This window comes from Pseudophryne corroboree, chromosome 12, assembly GCF_028390025.1.
Source record: "Pseudophryne corroboree isolate aPseCor3 chromosome 12, aPseCor3.hap2, whole genome shotgun sequence".
Lineage (NCBI taxonomy): Eukaryota > Metazoa > Chordata > Amphibia > Anura > Myobatrachidae > Pseudophryne > Pseudophryne corroboree.
The window spans coordinates 13,290,059-13,313,202 of NC_086455.1; the positions used below are offsets into that span (position 1 = coordinate 13,290,059).

General features: G+C 49.1%; 1 protein-coding gene across 6 annotated transcripts in view; it reads right to left on the reverse strand.

Annotated features, from left to right (window-relative positions):
• LOC134980276 (Fc receptor-like protein 4) overlaps positions 1-23,144 on the reverse strand; it is an 82,540-nt gene that overhangs the window by 17,843 nt on the left and 41,553 nt on the right. For all 6 annotated transcript variants that reach the window (XM_063947022.1, XM_063947020.1, XM_063947021.1 and 3 more), the window contains one exon: positions 19,404-19,649. In XM_063947022.1, the coding sequence (XP_063803092.1) occupies positions 19,404-19,649 (246 nt within the window). The remainder of the gene's footprint in view (positions 1-19,403; positions 19,650-23,144) is intronic.

Consider the following 23,144-nt stretch of genomic DNA (forward strand, 5'->3'; position numbering starts at 1 on the left):
GCCAAATCTACAGGAGACTAGGAGCAGAAGCAGATAGCATGGGCATTGGGCATGGCACAGGCAGGGGTGCAGACCTCCCAGCTTTCTGCAGGAGCTTTATCCAGGCAGAAGGAGGGACACACACTAGGCGAAAAGGGGCGTGGCTTCACGGGAGGGCCCCGTTTTCGTCAGTGAGGGGGCATGCCCAGCGCTCTGTGAGCTGCTGGCATGCTCCCAGGGACTCATTATGAGTCCGGGGGTCCCAGGGCACTTGTGACAGGGGAGCCCTATCTCATTGCTGTGCCAGCTGTGGGTTGGGGGCGTGGCCTAATCGCGGACCGCGCGGCCACGCCCCCTTATGCAAATTTCGATTTTTATTTTTTTGATGGGATTTTGGCCCCTCAGCTAGGGGTAAATCCAGAGGGGGTGGTCGCTCCCCCCTACACACCCGCACAGGCAGAAGAAAGCAGGGAGGCTGCTGCCTCCCTGCAACACCACAGACCTGCCAATACGCAGCAGCGTGTGCTGACTGTAGCACAATGCTGCCGCTGTTGCTGGCAGGACGGGGGGGGGAGCTTCTGAGCTGGAACAGAGCTACTCCAGCCGGGGGGCCCCCTAAAACTGTGGGGCCAACGGTACGTATCCCCTGCCCCCACCTTAATCCGGCTCTGCTGCTGGAACCCCCCATTAATCCGGACCCCCTGATGCCCCCTCTCCCTCTGTCTCCACTATTCACCGCTGCTCTGCTAAGCAGAACAGCGAGTACAGGAGCTTTCCAACTGCCCCCCCCACCGCCGGACACTGCGACCCGCGGGTAGGACAGCGGGACAGACCCCAAAAAATGGGACTGTCCCGCGAAAATCGGGACATTTGGGAGGTATGGGGGTGTGTGAGGGGTATGTCATACAGACAGACGGGCACCGGCTCACTGTGTGCTTGACCCCCCACATCGGCATACTCAGCAGGGTCTCTCTGATGCGGAGGAGCGTCACTTAGTTTCTGGCACACTCCACGCTTCTTAGCTGCAGTTTTGTGGGGCACCTGCCGCTGTGCAGGTTCCGTACTGCCTCTGTTATCTCCAGCCCCGGCAACCCCACCGCTAGCTGCAGCACTGCCACCCGCAGTGAGGTGCACCCAGCTCCTTCACACACTTTAGCTGGCGGGTAGCGCTGCAGAAATCCGAGCTGCTTGCAGGCTCTGACCCACTCTTCCCTCCAGCCGCAGCGTCTCCTGGGAGCTAACCAGTCACTCCCAGTCTTCCCTTACCACAGTGCCCGAAAGCCGTGAGGTCCGCGCCACGTGCATGCTATGACCTCCTCCTCCCTCCAGCCGCAGCATCTCCTGGGGGCTCATTTCCAGTCTCACCTTACCACAGTGCCCGGCAGCTGCGCGAGGTCTGCGGTGTGTGACTGAGGAGGGGGGGAGGGAGGCGGATGGGCAGAGGAAGCAGGAATCCAGCCTGAGAGAGTCAGCCATGCCAAGTCTCCAGCAGCAGCAGCAGATCCCAACAGGTTGGAGTGGAACAGCAGCAGCCAGCAGCAGTGACTCCGGTAAGACACATCTGTCTGTCACCACTGTTTTGTCCCTATTACCAATCTCTCCCGTGCCCTGTGTTCTGTCATGTCCCTGTCACCCCTGGCCTTGCCCTGCCACCCTTATCCTGGCCCTTTCACCCTTATCCTGGCCCTGTCACCCTTATCCTGTCCCTATCATTTCTGTCCTGGCCCCGTCACCCCTGTCCTGGCCCCGTCACCCCTGTTCTGACCCTGTCACCACTGTCCTGGCCCCGTCAACCCTGTACTGACCCTGTCACCCCTGTCCTGGCCCTGTTACTGCATACCCTCCAACTACCTTTTATGGCATATACAGTACCCGCAGCACCTCCAGACCTCTCCCCAATGCACCACACCTCCACACCTTCCCCTCCACCACATGCGGCACTCCACCCCTCCCCCACATGCTGTGCCTCCAGCCCCCCTACACCACCCGTGGCTCCCACTCCTCCACCCCTTCACCACCCACAGCACCTCCAGGTCCCTTCCACCATTCACCCCCCTTATATGTCTCCCCCCACACCTGCCCCCCTCCACCCGCAGCATCTGCAGACACCCTCCTCCATCAGCGGTCCCCCCCTCACCCACCCTCCCCCACCAATGGCACCCCCGCACCTGCCCCTCCACCACCTGCAGCACCTCCGGACCTCCTTTCCCATCCGCCGCAACACCTGTACCTGCCCCTACCCTACCCATGGTGCCTGCGGTCCCCTACCCCACCCCCGGCACTCCCGTCCCTTCCCATCCCACAGCACCTTCGGAACCCTTCATCCATCCACAACATCCCCACACCTGCCCCTCTCCCACCCGTGGCAGCCCTGCCCCTCCCCCACCTTCAGTGCCTCCGGACCCCTCCCCCATCTGCATCCCCCACTCCTCTGCCCCTCCCCCACGCGCAGCACCTCCCGAACCTTCCCCATCCGGGCCCCACCCCCACTTCTGCCTCCCCTCCACCCGCAGCATCTACAGACACCATCCGCAGTCTCCCCCGCACCCGCTACATTCTGTACATCGTGCCCTGCAGGTGCTGTTCACGCCGTCGCAAGGGGCTGCGCCTCCTTCACCATCGCACGCCCTTTCATTGTGCAATATTTAACCACTAACAAAGGAATGCAGGTAATACTCCATATAATACAAATATTAAACCTCAGAAAGGCATGCAAGGGTTAAGGGGGCGTAGCCCCTTGCGACGGTGTGAAGAGCGCCCGTAGGGCGCGATGAAGCACCTAGTTATATATATATATATATATATATATATATATGTGTATAGACACACACACACACACACACACACACATACACATAAATAGCATACGTAAATATATTAGGTTTCGTGATTTATTTATTTGTACCTTACAGATGTGTGCAAACACCCGTGTTTTGGTTTTGGCAAAACCATCCTCCAGTTTTTTTGGTTTGGATTCGTGTTTCAGTTTAAAATTGCTAAAAGATGATCATTAATAATAAATAAATAAATAAAAAAACCAGTAAAAACCAGGTAAAATAATGTGGTTTTGGTATTCACAACCCGAAATTCGGATATAAAACCTGAATCTCAAACCACGGGGAGATTCGGACTGGGACTTTGTTCAGATCAGATCTATTCGGAGATCCAGACCAGGTTTTGATTCAGTTCAGATTTAAAAAATTTGGGTGGATTCAGATTTCTGGACAACTGAACCGCACATCTCTAATTTCTATACTCGCATGCGGCGTCAGACTGGGGCTTGAAGGGCAGAGTCCCCTTTTCACATTACAGCAGGTAGAGTCCCCTTTTTACACATTATGGCATGTAGAGTCCCCTTTTTACACATTACAGCAGGTAGAGTCCCCTTTTTACACATTACAGCAGGTAGAGTCCCCTTTTTACACATTACAGCAGGTATATGCACTGTGTGCCACCCAGTTATGGCCCTGGATAAATTGATAGATAGACATACAGTAGGTAAATAGTTACTTACTGGCTCTCTCTCCGCTGGCTCAGGCTCTTTAATGCAGCTGCTGGCAGCTCCCGTCTGTCCCTCCCTCCTCCCAGCATTCACAGCGGCGGCGGCCAGCCAACATCGAACTAGAGAGACAGCTGCAGTGGCACCAACCCCCATTACAGTGCACTGCTGCAGCGCCAGAGTCCTCCTCCCTTCCTCTTCCTCCCCTGTCCCCGGAGCTGCGTCTCTGCTCCTTTCCCCGCTGCAGCGGCAGCACACAGCACAAGCGGCTTGTAATGAGTCAGTCTGACTCATTATAATGCCGCAGACTTTGGGCCCCTTAATAGCGCAGAGTTCAGCCACTGGCTCAGCAGCTAGTGGTGGCACTACGGAGATGCAGGCAGTTGCACATTGAGACTGAACTGTGTGCCAGGCACGGCTGGCACTAGGTATGTATAGTAAATACTACTAGTGCATGCATGACAATGTACCAGATTAGTAACTGTAGAAAATACACCATAGATCTGTGCAGTATAATGTAACACATGCCTGGAATCTGGTCCCTAGAGGAGGAGGTGGGCCCACCGGTGGTTTCCTCTGTTCCCCTGTGGGCCAGTCCAAGCCTGCTAAAATGTTATAATGATATTCATTTATTTTTATCACAATGGCTGAGATTGCTCTCTGTGCAATCCGGGAAGCATAGATATATGGGGGTATTGCAGCCAAACAGGCCTAGTGCTAGGGCGGGAACAAGAGGATCTGCTGAGGGAGCAGGGCAGTACAGGTGAGCCGGCATATGCTAGGTCCATTACTTACTAATCTCCTATATATTAGGCCAGATCTGTGACTTTGTGCCTCATTTATTAATGCTGGGCGGAGTCACATAGCTGGGCGGAGTCACATAGCTGGGTGGACTGGCCTATATAGTCTGGCCTAATATATAAGAGACAATCTATAACTCTGCAATACCTGACACTGTACTCTGGCCGCGATTGTGCAGAGACAATTGCACCACATCAAGCCTCCGTTGCGGCTCCGCCCCTCCACACCAGCCATTGGTGGCCACTCCTATGCAGCCCACCCCCCCCCCCCCTCGCCAGCCATTGGTAACTACAAACTACACTCCGCCCCCATGCAGCCCGCCCCCCTCGACAGACATTGCCACAAACTCCGCTCCGGCACCCCTTCCCCTCCGCAATCCCTGACACTGTACTCTGGCTGCGATTGTGCAGATCAAGCCTCCGTCACGGCTCCGCCCCCCCACGCCAGCCATTGGTGCACACTCCGCTCCAGCCCCCCCCCTCCGCAGATTGTGCAGACACAACTGCACCAGCTTCAGTCTCCCTTTGCGGCTCCGCCCCCCTCGCCAGCCATTGGTGACCACTAATATGCAGCCCGCCCTCCCTTGCAAAGACATTGGTGCACACTCCGAAGCGACTCGCCCCCTCGCCAGCCATTGGTGTACCCCTCCGCTCTGGCCGCCCCCCTCCATCGCAAATAATGGACACTGTCAGAGTGCCCGCGATTGCTTCAGTCTCCCTCGCGGCTCCGCCCTTCCCCCGCAATCCATTACTGCCCACTCCTAGGCAGCCCTCGCCCCCCTCGCCAGCCATTCGTACAAACTCCGCTCCGCCCCCATGCAGCCCGCCCCTCCTCTACAGGCATTGGTACAAACTCCGCTCCAGCACACACCCCCCTCCACAATCCCTAATCTATATACCCGACACTGTATGCTGGCCACGATTGTGCAGAGACAACTGCACTACACTAAGCCTATGTCGCGGCTCCGCCCCCCCTCGACAGCCATTGGTGACAACTAATATGCAGCCCGCCCCCCCCTCGCAAGACATTGGTGCACACTCCGAAGTGACCCGCCCCCTCGCCAGCCAGTGGTACAAACTCCGCTCCGCCCCCATGCAGACCGCCCCCCCCCCCACTCCAGCCATTGGTGTCCACTCCTATGCAGCCTGCCCCCCCCTCGCCAGCCATTGGTGCACACTTCGAAGCGACCCCACCCCCTCGCCAGCCATTGGTGCACACTCCGGAAATAAGAGACTGTCAGAGTGGCCGCGATTGTGCAGAGACAACTGCACCAGCTTCAGTCTCCCTCGTGGCTCCGTCTCCCCTCCACAATCCATTGGTGACGACTCCCCCCGTTGAGACCCCCAGCACACTCCGCACGCCATCGGCCAGCCGCGCCAGGACACCCTCTAATTGGCAGCCTGTCCAGCTGCCACTGGAATGCCAGTCTCCAGAAAAAGAACGCCAGGGACAGCCCGTACGCGCCGTCAAGCCTCCCACTGAGCCACACCAGGTAAGCGGCCTCATCCCTGCACCAGCATGTTACCGCCCCATCTTGGCCCCGGCCCCCTCCATTGCTTACGCCTCCATCCACAGACCGACCCATTCAGCTGACACTTTAGTTATTGCCTCCTACCAGACACTAAAATAAGTTGCCCGTGCCCTCCCTACCCTGCTACTGCGCCCCCCCAGGTAGCCACCCTCATCCCCCAAACCCGCTATATGGAGGGAGCTGGGGACACAGGGAAATGCTGCCGCTAACGGGACAGCGAGGGACACGCGGAACAGCCCGTATGCTCCGTCACCTGCCGCTGAACCCCCCCAGGTAATCGTCCACATTCCCCTGACCTGCTATATGTAGGGAGCTAGGGACCCACGGAGACACTACCGCAAAATGGGACAGCGAGGGACACGCGGGACAGCCCCCATGCTCCAGCCACTGTGCCCCCCCCCCCCCCCCCCCCAGGTAGCCGACCCTACTATATGGAGGGAGCTGGGGACACAGAGAGACGCTCCCAACAACGGGACAGCCTATATGCTCCGTCCCCTGCCACTGAGCCCACCCAGGTAGCCGCCCACATTCCCGCGCCCTTACGCCAACGTCCCTATCCACAACCTATTGCTTAAGGCTCCATCGAGGGGCCGCCCCCCGGCGCAAGCCATTACACACATAGCGGCAGCCAGTACGGTCACTGGCAGCCCATCCAGCTGCCACTATATTACTTGCCTCATGCTGGGTGCCCACTCACCCAAGGAGATGCTGTCGGAGACTGTATTACATATATACTATACCTACCTCCGTCCCTACACCACCCGCAGCCCCTCAGGACCCCCTCTCCCATCCACCCCAACTCCGCCACAACCCATGTATCCCCACCCCCTGATACCCACCGGACCCCAACACTGGCCGCAACACACCTGACCCTTTTCCACCCACAACACCACCGGAACCCCTCCCACATGTGCAAATGCCCTGCACCTGTTCATCCCCCACCCCCAGCACCTACAACGCTACCCAAAACCCAACACCACCACATCCACTCCCCCAGCCCCCCGACCCACCCACACAAACTCCCAACCCCCTCTCACTTCCACACAGGACCACACATCTGCCCCCCTACACCTGCAACATGCACAGACACCCTCCCCCATATGCGGACACCCCTGCACCTGCTACATTCTATACATCCTGCCCTGCAGATGCTGTTCACCCTCACAAAAGGGACTACGCCCCCTTCACCATCAAATACACTTTCAATATCCAATATTTACACACTCACAAAACTAGATATGCAACTAAAACTCTATATTTTATATATTTACACCAATCTGGGACTTTCTGCCCCCAGTCACAGATCTAACGTGTCTTCCCCACCCACTGCTGCTGTGATCTCTGTGCGCTCTCCCTCACGCTCCTGTTCTCGGTGCTACTCCGTGCGTCCCACCCGCATATGTGACAACTGCAGCCGCACAGTTTGGTAGTACTGTTGTGCTCTCCCCACCTCCCTCTTCCTCGCGTGCCCCGGCACCCAGCCAAAAGAGGCAGCCAAGACATTCCTGTTTTTCCCCTAGATCACAGATAAATCCATATTATATAGGGGCCAGTGCCTAGCAAGTACTTTGTTAGCAAACGGGCAAAACTTTCTGCACTGCAGATGGGGCAGATGTAACATCTGCAGGGCCAGTTACATTTCGGTGGGGTGTATTCAACATTAAATCTACATTGCAGTGTCAATAGACAGCAGACAGTATCTAGCCTGCATACAAAAAATATTACCCAACCAAATCTAACTCCTTCTGCACATGTTACATCTACCTCCCCCCCCCACCCCTCCGCGGTGCACATGGTTTAGTCCATCTACTAACAAAGTTGCTGCTACGATCAACTATAAATTAGCCCCTAAGTTTTCTCCCCACCCAAATGCTTGGACTCTCTTCACACTAATGTACACACTTTACATATAACATCTCAAATGGCCTACCGCTCTCTACTCCTTACCGCCCTGCCTTTCTATAGACTATCCCTACCATCAACAGTGTCCGTCGCAACACACCCAGTGTCCGTCCCTTCTCCCTACCACACTGCAAATCCACATTCTTTGCCTACCACCCTGCTTTTCTCTGCATTCCCTCTTTTGTCCCTTCCTATCTTTACATTCACTTCCAACCACAAGCATTTTTCTTTTTCCGCTCTAACGTACGCCATCTGTCTATCCCCTCCATATCTCTCTCTGGGTATTTCTATAGCATCCCTACCACCCTATGTTTCACTATTTCCATACTACAAACCTGTGTATCTCTATCCTCGCTCAACCACCCTGACCCTGTCTACCGCCTTCCATCTTCCAAACTTCTGTAGACCAGCCGACATCTATTTATATTCACTTTAAACACACTACATCTCTAGCATGAAAACCTGACCACTCACTAGCCTTTTCCCATGCACTAACATCAGGTCACAACTGCGCATGCATAAGCACCACAATGCACAACAGCATCGCACGGGTACAAAGCACATCGCTGCTCTGCCATGGGTTTGCACAGCCAGTCGCAAGGAAACTGTACCAAAATAAAACTTTGTGTGTGGCAACACACCCTTTTCTCAGGGTTTCAAAAAACTCACGCGTTCACAAGCGTTGCCAGGGCAAAAGTCTGACGTCCATTCTGGTCCCGGACAGGCTGAAGTGATCGCAGCGGCTAACTAAGTCCTTGCCTACTCAGAAACTGCACCACTTCCAAACCACAAATACAATCCCCTGTAGTCGACAATTAACCAAACGCAGGACTGCAAACACCAGCTAGCGATCAATCAACTGTGACCCCCACAGTTAATCAACATAACTTACCTCCATTTGTGTACGTTCCCTACAAATTCGTCAAACAAAAGCAATATATCACAAATAAATTTGCCCTTTCAAAATAAACAGATCACAATGGATTTAGACGACGATCCCGCAGTCAGAAAACGGTGAAAAAACAAAGAACGGCAGGCAAGATGGTTAGCTAAGCAAAGCCAAGGGTCGCTAGACAGAATGCAAGCTGCAAATGCTGAATCTCTGCTACGTAGACGCCAACAAAAAACAGCGGAGCAAGCTAAAGTGCATCGCTCTGCAAATGCTAAATCTCAGCAAGGCCGACTACAACATCAAACACTGGAGAACGCAACACTACAAAGAGCTGCCCATGCACAGTGTCAGCAACGACAAAGTCGTAACGAAACATCTTCTGAAGCTCAAGCACGTCGCACTAAACAAGTACTAACTCACCAACATAGACTCCAACAAGAAACTTTTCAACAATCCAAAGCGCGTCGAGCTGCACATGCCAAGTCTCAACAACGCAGACTCAATCGAGAAACATCACAGCAAACTACAGCCAGACGTTTGGCAGATGCAGAACACCATCACATAGTTCAAAAGCAAAAAACTCACATGCTCACGGATGTGGTCATCCATTTACAGGAACAGCAAGTCAAGCCACACAGTTGTGGTCCTTTTAACATCATGTGCCAGTTCTGTGGGTCCAGAAATTTTATTGATGAACGTCCTTCCGATAGTAAATTTACCAGCTGTTGCCGAAAGGGCAACGTTAAGTTACCAAAGCCACATTACATCAATGGACAAGAGTTGAACTATCCCAAATTTCTACGCAAGTTGCTCTCGGACACCACTCACCCCAACCGCATTCATTTCCGTGACAACATAAGATCTTACAACAGTGCTCTTTCATTTGCTACAATGGGAGCTAGCATTGTTACAATGCCGGGAAGAGGTCCATACATTTTCAAAGTTCACGGACAAACATATCATCGCACTTCAAACCTACAGCCTATAAATAATGACCCACCACAGTTTGCTCAGCTGTACGTTCTTGACAGCACACAAGCGGCCACCATTCATGAAGATAATGCGGCCAACTCTGAATGTCGTTGAGAAATCATGGACAAAATCGACCGATTCTTTCATCAGCACAATCGACTTGCACATAGCTATCAGCTTATTTGCGAAATTGAAAGACGAGAAGTTCACCTGGCAGCTCAAAAAGGAGAACAAGTTCCACAAATTAGCATGACGCTAAGACGTGATCGACAATCAGATCAACGACGGTACAACAAAGCCACCTCCAACGAAGTCGCAATGGTCTTCGTGAATGAAGATGGTGAGCCACCGTTCCAACGAGACATCAGAATCTACCCCAAAAATCCACATGATCCAAAACAGACATTTATCAATATTCACATTCTAAGCCCAAACATGGATCCAATGACATATGCACTTCTTTTCCCATATGGCGAAGCTAGCTGGCAAAGCAATTGGCAATGTGATTCTTACAATGGAGCCAAGCTAAATCGCGTTCGCAACTATGTGACCATGTTGCAGTACAAGGCCGCCTTAACAGCCATTCGAGATGATTTCAGTCCCATCATGGCCGCAGGCAAGTTGACTCAACAGTGGTTAGTAGATTAATATCTTCAAGTCGAGGCTAATAGATTAAACTACATTCGCCAAAATCAGCAACGCCTACGAGCAGAACAGTATCAGGGACTTGCTGACCACGTCGCAAACATGGCAGATAATTTGAACATGCCAGCTGGTGTGTCCGTTATTCTACCTTCAAGCTTCGAAGGATCACCAAGACAGATGCGCGAACGTTGCTGTGATGAAATGTCAATATTTGCTAAGTGGGGAGTGCCAGATGTTTTCATTACATTCACCGCTAATACAACTTGGCCTGAAATCAATGAGAACTTAAGGCCTGGCGAATAAAATTCTGATCGACCAGATTTAGTTGCACGCATTTTCAAACTAAAGCTTAATTCTCTGATGGATGATCTCACCAAACATGGCTTATTTGGTCAGGCCAAAGCTTTTGTCTATACCATAGAGTTCCACAAAAGAGGACTACCACATGCTCACATACTGGTCTCACTGCGAACATTAGACAAGTTTAACACTGTCGAACAAATCAATAAATTTGTGTCAGCCAAAGATAACTCTCGGTTGCGCAACATCATCTGACGATGTATGATGCATGGTCCATGCGGTGCTAACAATCCACACACACCTTGCATGCAAGACGGAAAATGTACTAAGCAATTTCCTAAACCATTTAATGAGAAACCATTCTAAACATTAATGCATATCCTGTGTACCGTCGTCGCCCCCGAGAACAAGTACACGTTAGAGGCGTACTTATGTCCAACCAAAATGTCGTCCCATACAATCCATACTTGGCACTCAAGTACAACGCTCACATAAACGTGGAAGTCTGCACATCACTTGCAGCTATTAAGTACATCTACAAGTACATTTTTTCAAAGGATTTGATTGCGCAAACGTTGCCATCACAACAAACGGACAGCCAGAGCTACGCTACAACAAAATCTCACAATTCATTGACTGCCGGTATGTCAGCCCACCAGAGGCAATTTGCCGTTTAAGAGAATCGCTAATGCACGATCGTTCACACACCGTAATAAGACTTCCTGTACATCTACCTAACCAGCAGACCATCATCTTTGAACAAGGGAATGAAAACGAAGCACTCCTTGCAGTACAAACTGATCGCGCTAAACTAGAATCATGGTTTGACCTCAACTCTAATAATCCACAAGCACAACAAAGGCTGTACTCTGATATTCCACAACACTACGTTTATACGCATTGCAATTGGCAGGAACGACAGCAAGGGGTTGAAAACATTGTGGCGCGCCGGTATACAGTCTCAAAAATGAAGAATGCTTCTACCTACGGATTTTGCTTCTACATGTTCACGGTGCCATCAGTTTCCAGTCATTGAGAACTGTAAATGGTGTCCTGTATGACACCTTTAAAGCAGCGGCTTTCGCTCATGGACTTCTCGAATAAGACGATGAATGGGATCACTGTCTAACAGATGCAGCCACTTACCTCATGGGCAAACAGTTACACAAAATGTTTGCATACATCTGTTGCTTTTGTCAGCCAGCTGAACCACTTACATTATGGGAAAATCACGTCACCAATTTAACTCTTGACTTTATGCAACACAATCCAGAACACATTGCACAAAATAAATCCCTCCACGAAGTTAACACAATTCTAAAACAACACGGTTTATCCTGTGCAGTGCTTGGGTTACCAATTCCAACAGGAAATGCCCCAAAAGAAGAGCAATATAATCACATTGAAGAGGCACAAGAAGCTAATAAACGCATTTCAATGCTTAATGAACGCCACGACAGTTATATGCTTTCAACAGGATTGTCATGCCAGTGAAAAAATAAGAATTTACTTACCGATAATTCTATTTCTCGTAGTCCGTAGTGGATGCTGGGGACTCCGTCAGGACCATGGGGAATAGCGGGCTCCGCAGGAGACAGGGCACATCTAAAAAAGCTTTTAGGTCACATGGTGCGTACTGGCTCCTCCCCCTATGACCCTCCTCCAAGCCTCAGTTAGGTACTGTGCCCGGACGAGCGTACACAATAAGGAAGGATCTTGAATCCCGGGTAAGACTCATACCAGCCACACCAATCACACCGTACAACTTGTGATCTGAACCCAGTTAACAGTATGATAACAAAACGAAGTAGCCTCTGAAAAGATGGCTCACAACAAGAATAACCCGATTTTTGTAACAATAACTATGTACAAGCATTGCAGACAATCCGCACTTGGGATGGGCGCCCAGCATCCACTACGGACTACGAGAAATAGAATTATCGGTAAGTAAATTCTTATTTTCTCTAACGTCCTAGTGGATGCTGGGGACTCCGTCAGGACCATGGGGATTATACCAAAGCTCCCAAACGGGCGGGAGAGTGCGGATGACTCTGCAGCACCGAATGAGAGAACTCCAGGTCCTCCTTCGCCAGAGTATCAAATTTGTAAAATTTTACAAACGTGTTCTCCCCTGACCACGTAGCTGCTCGGCAAAGTTGTAATGCCGAGACCCCTCGGGCAGCCGCCCAAGATGCGCCCACTTTCCTAGTGGAGTGGGCCTTTACAGATTTAGGCTGTGGCACGCCTGCCACAGAATGCGCAAGTTGAATCGCGCTACAGATCCAACGTGCAATCGTCTGTTTAGACGCAGGAGCACCCATCTTGTTGGGTGCATACAATATAAACAACGAGTCAGATTTTCTGACCCCAGATGTCCTTGAAATATATATTTTTAATGCTCTGACAACGTCCAGTAACTTGGAGTCCTCCAAGTCGCTAGTCGCCGCAGGCACTACAATAGGCTGGTTCAAGTGAAAAGCCGAAACCACCTTAGGGAGAAATTGAGGACGTGTCCGCAACTCTGCCCTATCCGAATGGAAAATCAGATATGGGCTTTTGTGTGATAAAGCCGCCAATTCTGAAACTCTCCTGGCTGAAGCCAGGGCCAGTAGCATGGTTACCTTCCATGTAAGGTATTTTAAATCTACCGATTTTAAGGGCTCAAACCAATGAGATTTGAGAAAATTTAGAACCACGTTCAAATCCCACGGTGCCACTGGAGGCACTATTGGGGGTTGTATATGTAGTACTCCTTTAACAAAAGTTTGTACTTCAGGCACTGACGCCAATTCTTTCTGGAAGAAAATTGATAAGGCCGAAATTTGAACTTTAATGGACCCCAATTTTAGGCCCATAGATAACCCTGCTTGCAGGAAATGTAAGAATCGACCCAATTGAAATTCTTCCGTTGGGGCCTTCTTGGCCTCACACCACGCAACATATTTTCTCCAAATACGGTGATAATGTTGTGCGGTCACATCTTTCCTGGCTTTAATTAAAGTAGGAATAACTTCCTCAGGAATGCCCTTTTCTTTTAGAATGCGGCGTTCAACCGCCATGCCATCAAACGCAGTCGCGGTAAGTCTTGGAACATACAAGGTCCCTGCTGAAGCAGATCCCTTCTTAGAGGTAGAGGCCACGGATCCTCCGTGAGCATCTCTTGAAGTTCCGGATACCAAGTTCTTCTTGGCCAGTCTGGAGCTACCAGTATTGTTCTTACTCCTTTTTTCCGTATAATTCTCAGTACCTTTGGTATGAGCGGCAGAGGAGGGAACACATACACTGACTGGTACACCCACGGTGTTACCAGAGCGTCCACAGCTATTGCCTGTGGGTCTCTTGACCTGGCGCAATACCTGTCCAGTTTTTTGTTGAGGCGAGACGCCATCATGTCCACCTTTGGTTTTTTCCAACGGTTCACAATCATGTGGAAGACTTCTGGATGAAGTCCCCACTCTCCCGGGTGAAGATCGTGTCTGCTGAGGAAGTCTGCTTCCCAGTTGTCCACTCCCGGGATGAACACTGCTGACAGTGCTATGACATGATTCTCCGCCCAGCGGAGAATCCTTGCAGTTTCTGTCATTGCACTCCTGCTTCTCGTGCCGCCTTGTCGGTTGACGTGGGCGACTGCCGTGATGTTGTCGGACTGGATCAGCACCGGCTGATCCTGAAGCAGAAGTCTTGCTTGGCTTAGAGCATTGTATATCGCTCTTAGCTCCAGTATATTTATGTGAAGAGACTTTTCCAGGGTTGACCACACGCCCTGGAAGTTTCTTCCCTTTGTGACTGCTCCCCAACCTCGTAGGCTGGCATCCGTAGTCACCAGGACCCAGTCCTGTATGCCGAATCTGCGGCCCACTAACAGATGGGCCGTCTGCAACCACCACAGGAGAGACAATCTTGTTCTCGGTGACAATGTTATCCTCTGATGCATGTGCAGATGCGATCCGGACCATTTGTCCAGCAGATCCCACTGGAATGTCCGTGCATGGAATCTGCCGAAAGGAATCGCTTCGTACGAAGCCACCATCTTTCCCAGGACTCTCGTGCATTGATGTACTGACACAGTTCCTGGTTTTAGGAGGTTCCTGACAAGTTCGGATAGCTCCCTTGCTTTCTCCTCCGGGAGAAATACCTTTTTCTGAACCGTGTCCAGAATCATGCCCAAAAACAACAGATGTGTTGTCGGAGTCAATTGAGATTTTGGAAGATTTAGAATCCACCCGTGTTGCCGAAGCACTACTTGTGTTAGTGCCACACTGGCTTCCAGCTGTTCTCTGGACTTTGCCCTTATCAGGAGATCGTCCAAGTACGGGATAATTAATACGCCTTTTCTTCGTAGAAGAACCATCATTTCGGTCATTACCTTGGTAAAGATCCGAGGAGCCGTGGACAAACCAAACGGCAGCGTTTGAAACTGATAATGACAGTCTTGTATCACGAACCTGAGATACCCTTGGTGTGAAGGGTAAATTGGGACATGTAGATAAGCATCTTTTATGTCCAAGGACACCATGAAGTCTCCTTCTTCCAGATTCGCTATCACTGCTCTGAGTGACTCCATCTTGAACTTGAATTTCTGTATGTACAGGTTCAAGGATTTCAGATTTAGAATAGGTCTTACCGAACCGTCCGGTTTCGGTACCACAAATAGTGTGGAATAATACCCCTTTCCCTGTTGTAGGAGGGGTACCTTGACTATCACCTGCTGAGAATACAGCTTGTGAATGGCTTCCAAAACCAACGTCCTTTCTGAGGGAGACGTTGGTAAAGCAGACTTTAGGAACCGGCGAGGAGGAGACCTTTCGAACTCCAGCATGTACCCCTGAGATATTATCTGCAGGACCCACGGGTCTACTTGTGAGTGAGCCCATTGATTGCTGAAAATTTTGAGCCGACCCCCCACCGTTCCTAAGTCCGCTTGTAAAGCCCCAGCGTCATGCTGATGGCTTTGTAGAAGCCGGGGCGGGCTTCTGTTCCTGGGCAGGGGCTGCTTGCTGCCCTTTCTTACCCTTTCCTCTGCCTCGCGGCAGATAAGACTGTCCTTTTGGTCGCTTTTTATAGGAGCGAAAGGACTGCGGCTGAAAAGACGGTGTCTTTTTCTGTTGGGAAGGAGTCTGAGGTAAAAAGGTGGATTTGCCGGCAGTTGCCGTGGCCACCAAGTCCGAAAGACCGACCCCAAACAATTCCTCTCCTTTGTATGGCAATACTTCCATATGCCTCTTGGAATCCGCATCACCTGACCACTGTCGCGTCCATAAACTTCTTCTGGCAGATATGGACATTGCGCTTACTCTTGATGCTAGAGTACAAACATCCCTCTGAGCATCTCGCATATAAAGAAAAGCATCCTTTAATTGCTCTAGAGTCAATAAAATACTGTCCCTATCCAGGGTATCAATATTTTCAGTCAGAGAGTCTAACCACACTACCCCAGCACTGCACATCCAGGCTGAGGCTATTGCCGGTCGCAGTATAACACCAGTATGTGTGTATATACTTTTCAGTGTAGTTTCCAGCCTCCTATCTGCTGGATCCTTGAGGGCGGCCGTATCAGGAGACGGCAACGCCACCTGCTTTGATAAACGTGTGAGCGCCTTATCCACCCTAGGGGGTGTTTCCCAGCGCGCCCTAACCTCTGGCGGGAAAGGGTATAATGCCAATAACTTCTTTGAAATTGGCAGTTTTCTATCGGGCGTAACCCACGCTTCATCACACACATCATTCAATTCCTCTGATTCTGGGAAAAATACAGGCAGTTTTTTCACCCCCCACATAATACCCCTTTTTGAGGTACCAGCAGCATCAGAGATCTGCAAAGCCTCCTTCATTGCCGTGATCATATAACGTGTGGCCCTATTGGAAAATACGTTTGTTTCTTCACCGTCGACACTAGAATCATCTGTGTCGGTACCCGTGTCGACAGACTGAGGTAAAGGGCGTTTTACAGCCCCTGACGGTGTCTGAGACGCCTGGACCGGTACTAACTGGTTTGCCGGCCGTCTTATTTCGTCAACTGACTTTTGTAATGTGCTGACATTATCACGTAATTCCATAACTAACGCCATCCATTCAGGTGTCGACTCCCTAGGGGGTGACATTACCATCATCGGCAATTGCTCTGCCTCCACACCAACATCGTCCTCAAACATGTCGACACACACGTACCGACACACAGCAGCCACACAGGGAATGCTCTATTGAAGACAGGACCCCCTAGCCCTTTGGGGAGACAGAGGGAGAGTTTGCCAGCACACACCAAACAGCGCTATAAATGTATATAAACAACCCTAGAAGGTGTTGTTTATTATATATGCGCTCTTATATAATATATATATAGCCAATTTATGCCCCCCTTCTCTCTGTTTTACCCTGTTTCTGTAGTGCAGTGCAGGGGAGAGTCCTGGGAGCCTTCCTCACCAGCGGAGCTGTGCAGGAAAATGGCGCCGTGTGCTGAGGAGAATAAGCTCCGCCCCTTTTTCGGCGGGCTTTTCCTCCCGGTTTTTTAAGAACTGGCCTGGGTTAAAATACATACATATAGCCTTAATGGCTATATGTGATGTATTTATTTTGCCAAATAGGTACTTATATTGCTGCCCAGGGCGCCCCCAGCAGCGCCCTGCACCCTCCGTGACCATGTCAGTGAGCCGTGTGACAACAATGGCGCACAGCTGCAGTGCTGTGCGCTACCTTTATGAAGACTGTGAAGTCTTCTGCCGCCTGTTTCCGGACCTCCGTTCTGCCGTCATTCTTCAGCTTCTGTAAGGGGGATCGGCGGCGCGGCTCCGGGACGAACCCCAGGCTGACCTGTGTTCCGACTCCCTCTGGAGCTCAGTGTCCAGTAGCCTAAGATCCCAATCCATCCTGCACGCAGGTGAGTTGGAGATCTCTCCCCTAAGTCCCTCGTTGCAGTGATCCTGTTGCCAGCAGGAATCACTGAGTGAAAACCTAAAAAAAACTTTTCTAAACAGCTCTTTAAGAGAGCCATCCAGATTGCACCCTTCTCGGACGGGCACAAAAACCTAACTGAGGCTTGGAGGAGGGTCATAGGGGGAGGAGCCAGTACGCACCATGTGACCTAAAAGCTTTTTTAGATGTGCCCTGTCTCCTGCGGAGCCCGCTATTCCCCATGGTCCTGACGGAGTCCCCAGCATCCACTAGGACGTTAGAGAAAAAAAAATTTGCACAGCCAATGCTTTTATCTTGACGGACCCGGTAGATCCGGAAAAACATTCCTGTACACCACACTCATTGCGTACATCCGAGGACAATCAAAAATCGTACTCCCATTTGCAACAACCGGAATTGCTGCCACATTGCTGAAAGGAGGACGCACTGTTCACAGCGGATTTAAGCTTCCTGTGCCACTACTTGATACATCTGTTTCTTCCATGAGACTCACGTCACCAGAGGCAGAAGTATTACGGCAAGCTGCCCTCATCATTATTGATGAGATTACAATGCTTCCAAAACATGGACTTCGATGCATCGACAAGCTACTTCGTGAGGTCATTAACATAGACATACCATTTGGAAACAAGACTGTGGTAGTAGGAGGTAATTTTATGCAAACACTTCCAGTTGTCACAAGTAATTTTATGCAAACTGATATTCTCGAATGCTGCTTCAAGGCAAGTCCACTGTGGAAAATTTCACTCATCTCACTCTTACTACCAACATGCGCAGTGAAGGACAAGACCAACACAACGAATGGCTTTTACAAGTTGGAATGGGCAACGTGCCAACAATTTCAGACATCTCCAAAAATAACATCATTCAAATTCCCCAAAATATGGTAACCATGGACGATCTTATTACAACTATTTTTAACAATGTCCAACACGTCAGTGGATGACCTTTCAACACGAGTCATTGTTGCGCCCACAAACGCACACACACTCGATATGAACCGCAAAATTATAGCATTAATGGCTACAAATCCAACTATTTATTACAGCGCAGACTCTGTTGTCAGCGAAGATCCCAACGACACTTTAAACTTCCCCCTTGAATTTCTTCACGATCAAACACAATCAGGAATGCCTCCACATGTCCTGCTCTTAAAAATTGGCGTCATCATCATGCATCTCCGCAACCTTAACCCAAAAAAGGGCTTGTGTAACGGGACACGATTAGTTGTAGAAAACCTGGCACGTCACTTCATAAAGAGCAGAATTATATCAGAGTGCAACCAAGGCGACACTGTGTTTATTCCCTGAATTGATTTTGCTCCAAATGATACCACATTGTCATTTATCCTGCGGCGTAGACAGTTTCCAGTTATTCCAGAGTACGCAATAAAAAATCACAAATCCCAGGGACAAACTTTCGATCACGTTGGAATTCATCTGCCAACATCGGTGTTCTCACATGGCTAATTTTACGTTGCTTTATCTAGATCACAAAAAAAAGATCAAGTCAAAGTGTGTATTACACCAAACGAACACCAAGGGCAGCTGCTTTGTGACGAACAACACTTCACTAGAAATGTTGTTTTCAAAGAAGTTTTTGATATGTAAAAAATTTAGTTTCTTGCTTTGACCCAAAATAAAGTGTAACCAAAGTGGATTTTCCTCCAAAATTCTGTTCGCATAACATATTATTAACACACTATTTCATTCATCCTCCCCTGCATCCGCTCTTTACGCTGTCACAAAGGCCTACGCCCTCTTAACCATCGCACACCCTTTCCACCTAAAGTATGTAACCACTAACAACATTAGGCTTAAAGGTAATACTCCATACCGTACAAATATTTGCCAGCTAAAGGATGTACAGAGGTTGCAGGGGCGTAGCCCCTTCCGATGGTGTGAAGCGCGCCAGTAGGGCGTGATGAATCACCTAGTGTACTATAAATATATAGTTGAAATTACCATAGTTACCTTGGATGGAGATAAACGTCTCATCCGTTCTATTATCACCGCCTACTTTCCTTGTACATCCGTACATCCCAGTCATAGTCGTGTTTACGTTTGGAATATCTAACATAGGCTGTTGAGATTGCAGATCTGTACTTCCTATATGGAAAACAGTCTTTTTTTCATTGTAGTACGGAGACCGACAGCGACATCTCAGCGTCAGCGTGTTACCTTCATATACATTGGGTGGCGCTTGCAGAATGATAGAGCCTGAAAACAGAAATAATGACACATGTATTATGTTATTCTGCAAGTTATACTTTGTATCTCATAAATCCAGCTGCTGATTCTGCCTGTCAGACACAGAAGAAGATTTAATTTTATTGCTAATACAGAAAGTTTTCCCAGAGCACTTTAACAGTGTGAGGGAGAGATGTATCAAAGTTTGGAGAGTCATAAAATGGAGCAAGATAAAGAACCAGCCAATCGGCTACTAACTGTTATGTTACAGGCTGTGTTTGAAAAATGACAGGTAGGAGCTGATTGGTTAGGCTGCAGTTTAATCAGCATAAGCTGCTTCTGCGTCCTAGTCACATCTTTCTGCAAATAAAATGTATCTTAATGGAAAATGTTGCTCGTAAAGATGTTCAGCGCTACAGAGTCACACCACGGATTGCTAAAAGGGCCGTTTAATGTGCAGGGAGGCTAGATTTAGATGGACATATCTGTAATATATATATATATATATATACACACACACACATACACACACATACATATGACACAGCCATATAAGATATAATCTAGGTATCTTTATTTTACGTATTTAACGCAGTATAAGAATATTGAGAAGAGTCTCCTTTCTTATAGACTAGATAAGTTATATAAGGCATGTACCAGACTGCACTGAATGCCCCATATTAGCCACTAAATATAATACTTGGAGACTTTAAAGCTGCTCAGTTGGATTACAGGTATGGGGGTAATGATTCCCTTGGTCAGACACTGTCTCACTACCTGTGCACCAGAGAGTAGTGAGGAAAGGGTAATGATAGATGAGAGATACCTTATGCTGAAATGCAATGGCTGGAAATCTAACACAGGCATTGAGCCCAAAAACTCTCACTGGTTATTCACTGCCGACAGGCACATAATCAAAAGCAGACTTTTTTACTCTGTTACATGCAGGTGCTTATCTAATCTCTTCTATACTATACTCCTGGTAACAAACACATATTCAAGATCAATGGATTATATACATGCACTACATAATTGCTATACCTTATGCCCAGTACACAGATGATCACTATGGCTGGTGGTGAGGTAATTGCCATCCAGTCAGGTGTCAGGTCTTATTATTGATACATGGGGCAATGCACAGTGTGATATGAGTAACACATTATTCTTGATATATGTTACATATAATACAGAGGTTGGACTGTGCCAAGTGATACTGCTCTGGGTGCACAGCCATGACAAGGAGAGCTGGTGGTAGTGCGGTGTTACCTACCTCTTCCAGTATACTGATGATGTATGACACAGGGGTTAGGATCTGCTATGAATTTATATTGCATATACAAAAAGACTGTTCTTTAAAAAAAAAAAAAAAACACCAGAAGTGATTCTAGCAATCTCATATGATTGTGTATTTGTTGTATATAACCCAGGTTTTTTTGAGCAAAGACAATACTACTGTTCATTATTTTCTGTACTATATCATACTATGGATCTGTTAAGCGCCTTGAGCCCTATTGGAGAAAGAGCGCTATATAAATGAAATTATTATTATTATTATTAAATAGCTAGCTATTTTCTGCTGATGATAATAAGAATTTACTTACCGATAATTCTATTTCTCATAGTCCGTAGTGGATACTGGGGACTCCGTCAGGACCATGGGGAATAGCGGCTCCGCAGGAGACAGGGCACAAAAAAGCAAGCTTTTTAGGATCACATGGTGTGTACTGGCTCCTCCCCCTATGACCCTCCTCCAAGCCTCAGTTAGGTACTGTGCCCGGACGAGCGTACACAATAAGGAAGGATCTTGAATCCCGGGTAAGACTCATACCAGCCACACCAATCACACCGTACAACTTGTGATCTGAACCCAGTTAACAGTATGATAACAACGAAGTAGCCTCTAAAAAAAGATGGCTCACAACAATAATAACCCGAATTTTTGTAACAATAACTATGTACAAGTAATGCAGACAATCCGCACTTGGGATGGGCGCCCAGTATCCACTACGGACTATGAGAAATAGAATTATCGGTAAGTAAATTCTTATTTTCTCTAACGTCCTAGTGGATACTGGGGACTCCGTCAGGACCATGGGGATTATACCAAAGCTCCCAAACGGGCGGGAGAGTGCGGATGACTCTGCAGCACCGAATGAGAGAACTCCAGGTCCTCTTTAGCCAGAGTATCAAATTTGTAAAATTTTACAAACGTGTTCTCCCCTGACCACGTAGCTGCTCGGCAAAGTTGTAATGCCGAGACCCCTCGGGCAGCCGCCCAAGATGAGCCCACCTTCCTTGTGGAGTGGGCTTTTACAGTTTTAGGCTGTGGCAGGCCTGCCACAGAATGTGCAAGTTGGATTGTGCTACAGATCCAACGAGCAATCGTCTGCTTAGACGCAGGAGCACCCATCTTGTTGGGTGCATACAAGATAAACAACGAGTCAGATTTTCTGACTCCTTGAAATATATATTTTCAATGCTCTGACAACGTCCAGTAACTTGGAGTCCTCCAAGTCGCTAGTAGCCGCAGGCACCACAATAGGCTGGTTCAAGTGAAAAGCCGAAACCACCTTAGGGAGAAAATGAGGACGTGTCCGCAGTTCTGCCCTGTCCGAATGGAAAATCAGATATGGGCTTTTGTACGATAAAGCCGCCAACTCTGATACTCTCCTGGCTGAAGCCAGGGCCAGTAGCATGGTTACTTTCCATGTAAGATACTTCAAATCTACCGATGTGAGAGGCTCAAACCAATGAGATTTGAGCAAATCCAAAACTACGTTTAGATCCCACGGTGCCACTGGAGGCACAATCGGGGGCTGTATATGTAGTACACCTTTGACAAAAGTTTGTACTTCAGGCACTGAAGCCAATTCTTTCTGGAAGAAGATTGATAAGGCCGAAATTTGAACCTTAATAGACCCCAATTTGAGGCCCATAGACAATCCTGCCTGCAGGAAATGTAGGAATCGACCCAATTGAAATTCTTCCGTTGGAGCCTTCTTGGCTTCACACCACGCAACATATTTTCTCCAAATGCGGTGATAATGTTGTGCGGTCACTTCCTTCCTAGCTTTAATCAAGGTAGGAATAACTTCCTCTGGAATGCCCTTTTCTTTTAGAATCCGGCGTTCAACCGCCATGCCGTCAAACGCAGTCGCGGTAAGTCTTGGAACATACAAGGTCCCTGCTGAAGCAGATCCCTTCTTAGAGGTAGAGGCCACGGATCTTCCGTGAGCATCTCTTGAAGTTCCGGGTACCAAGTTCTTCTTGGCCAATCCGGAGCCACTAGTATTGTTCTTACTCCCCTTTTTCGTATAATTCTCAGTACCTTTGGTATGAGAGGCAGAGAAGGGAACACATACACTGACTGGTACACCCACGGTGTTACCAGAGCGTCCACAGCTATTGCCTGAGGGTCTCTTGACCTGGCGCAATATCTGTCCAGTTTCTTGTTGAGGCGAGACGCCATCATGTCCACCTTTGGTCTTTCCCAACGGTTCACAATCATGTGGAAAACTTCTGGAT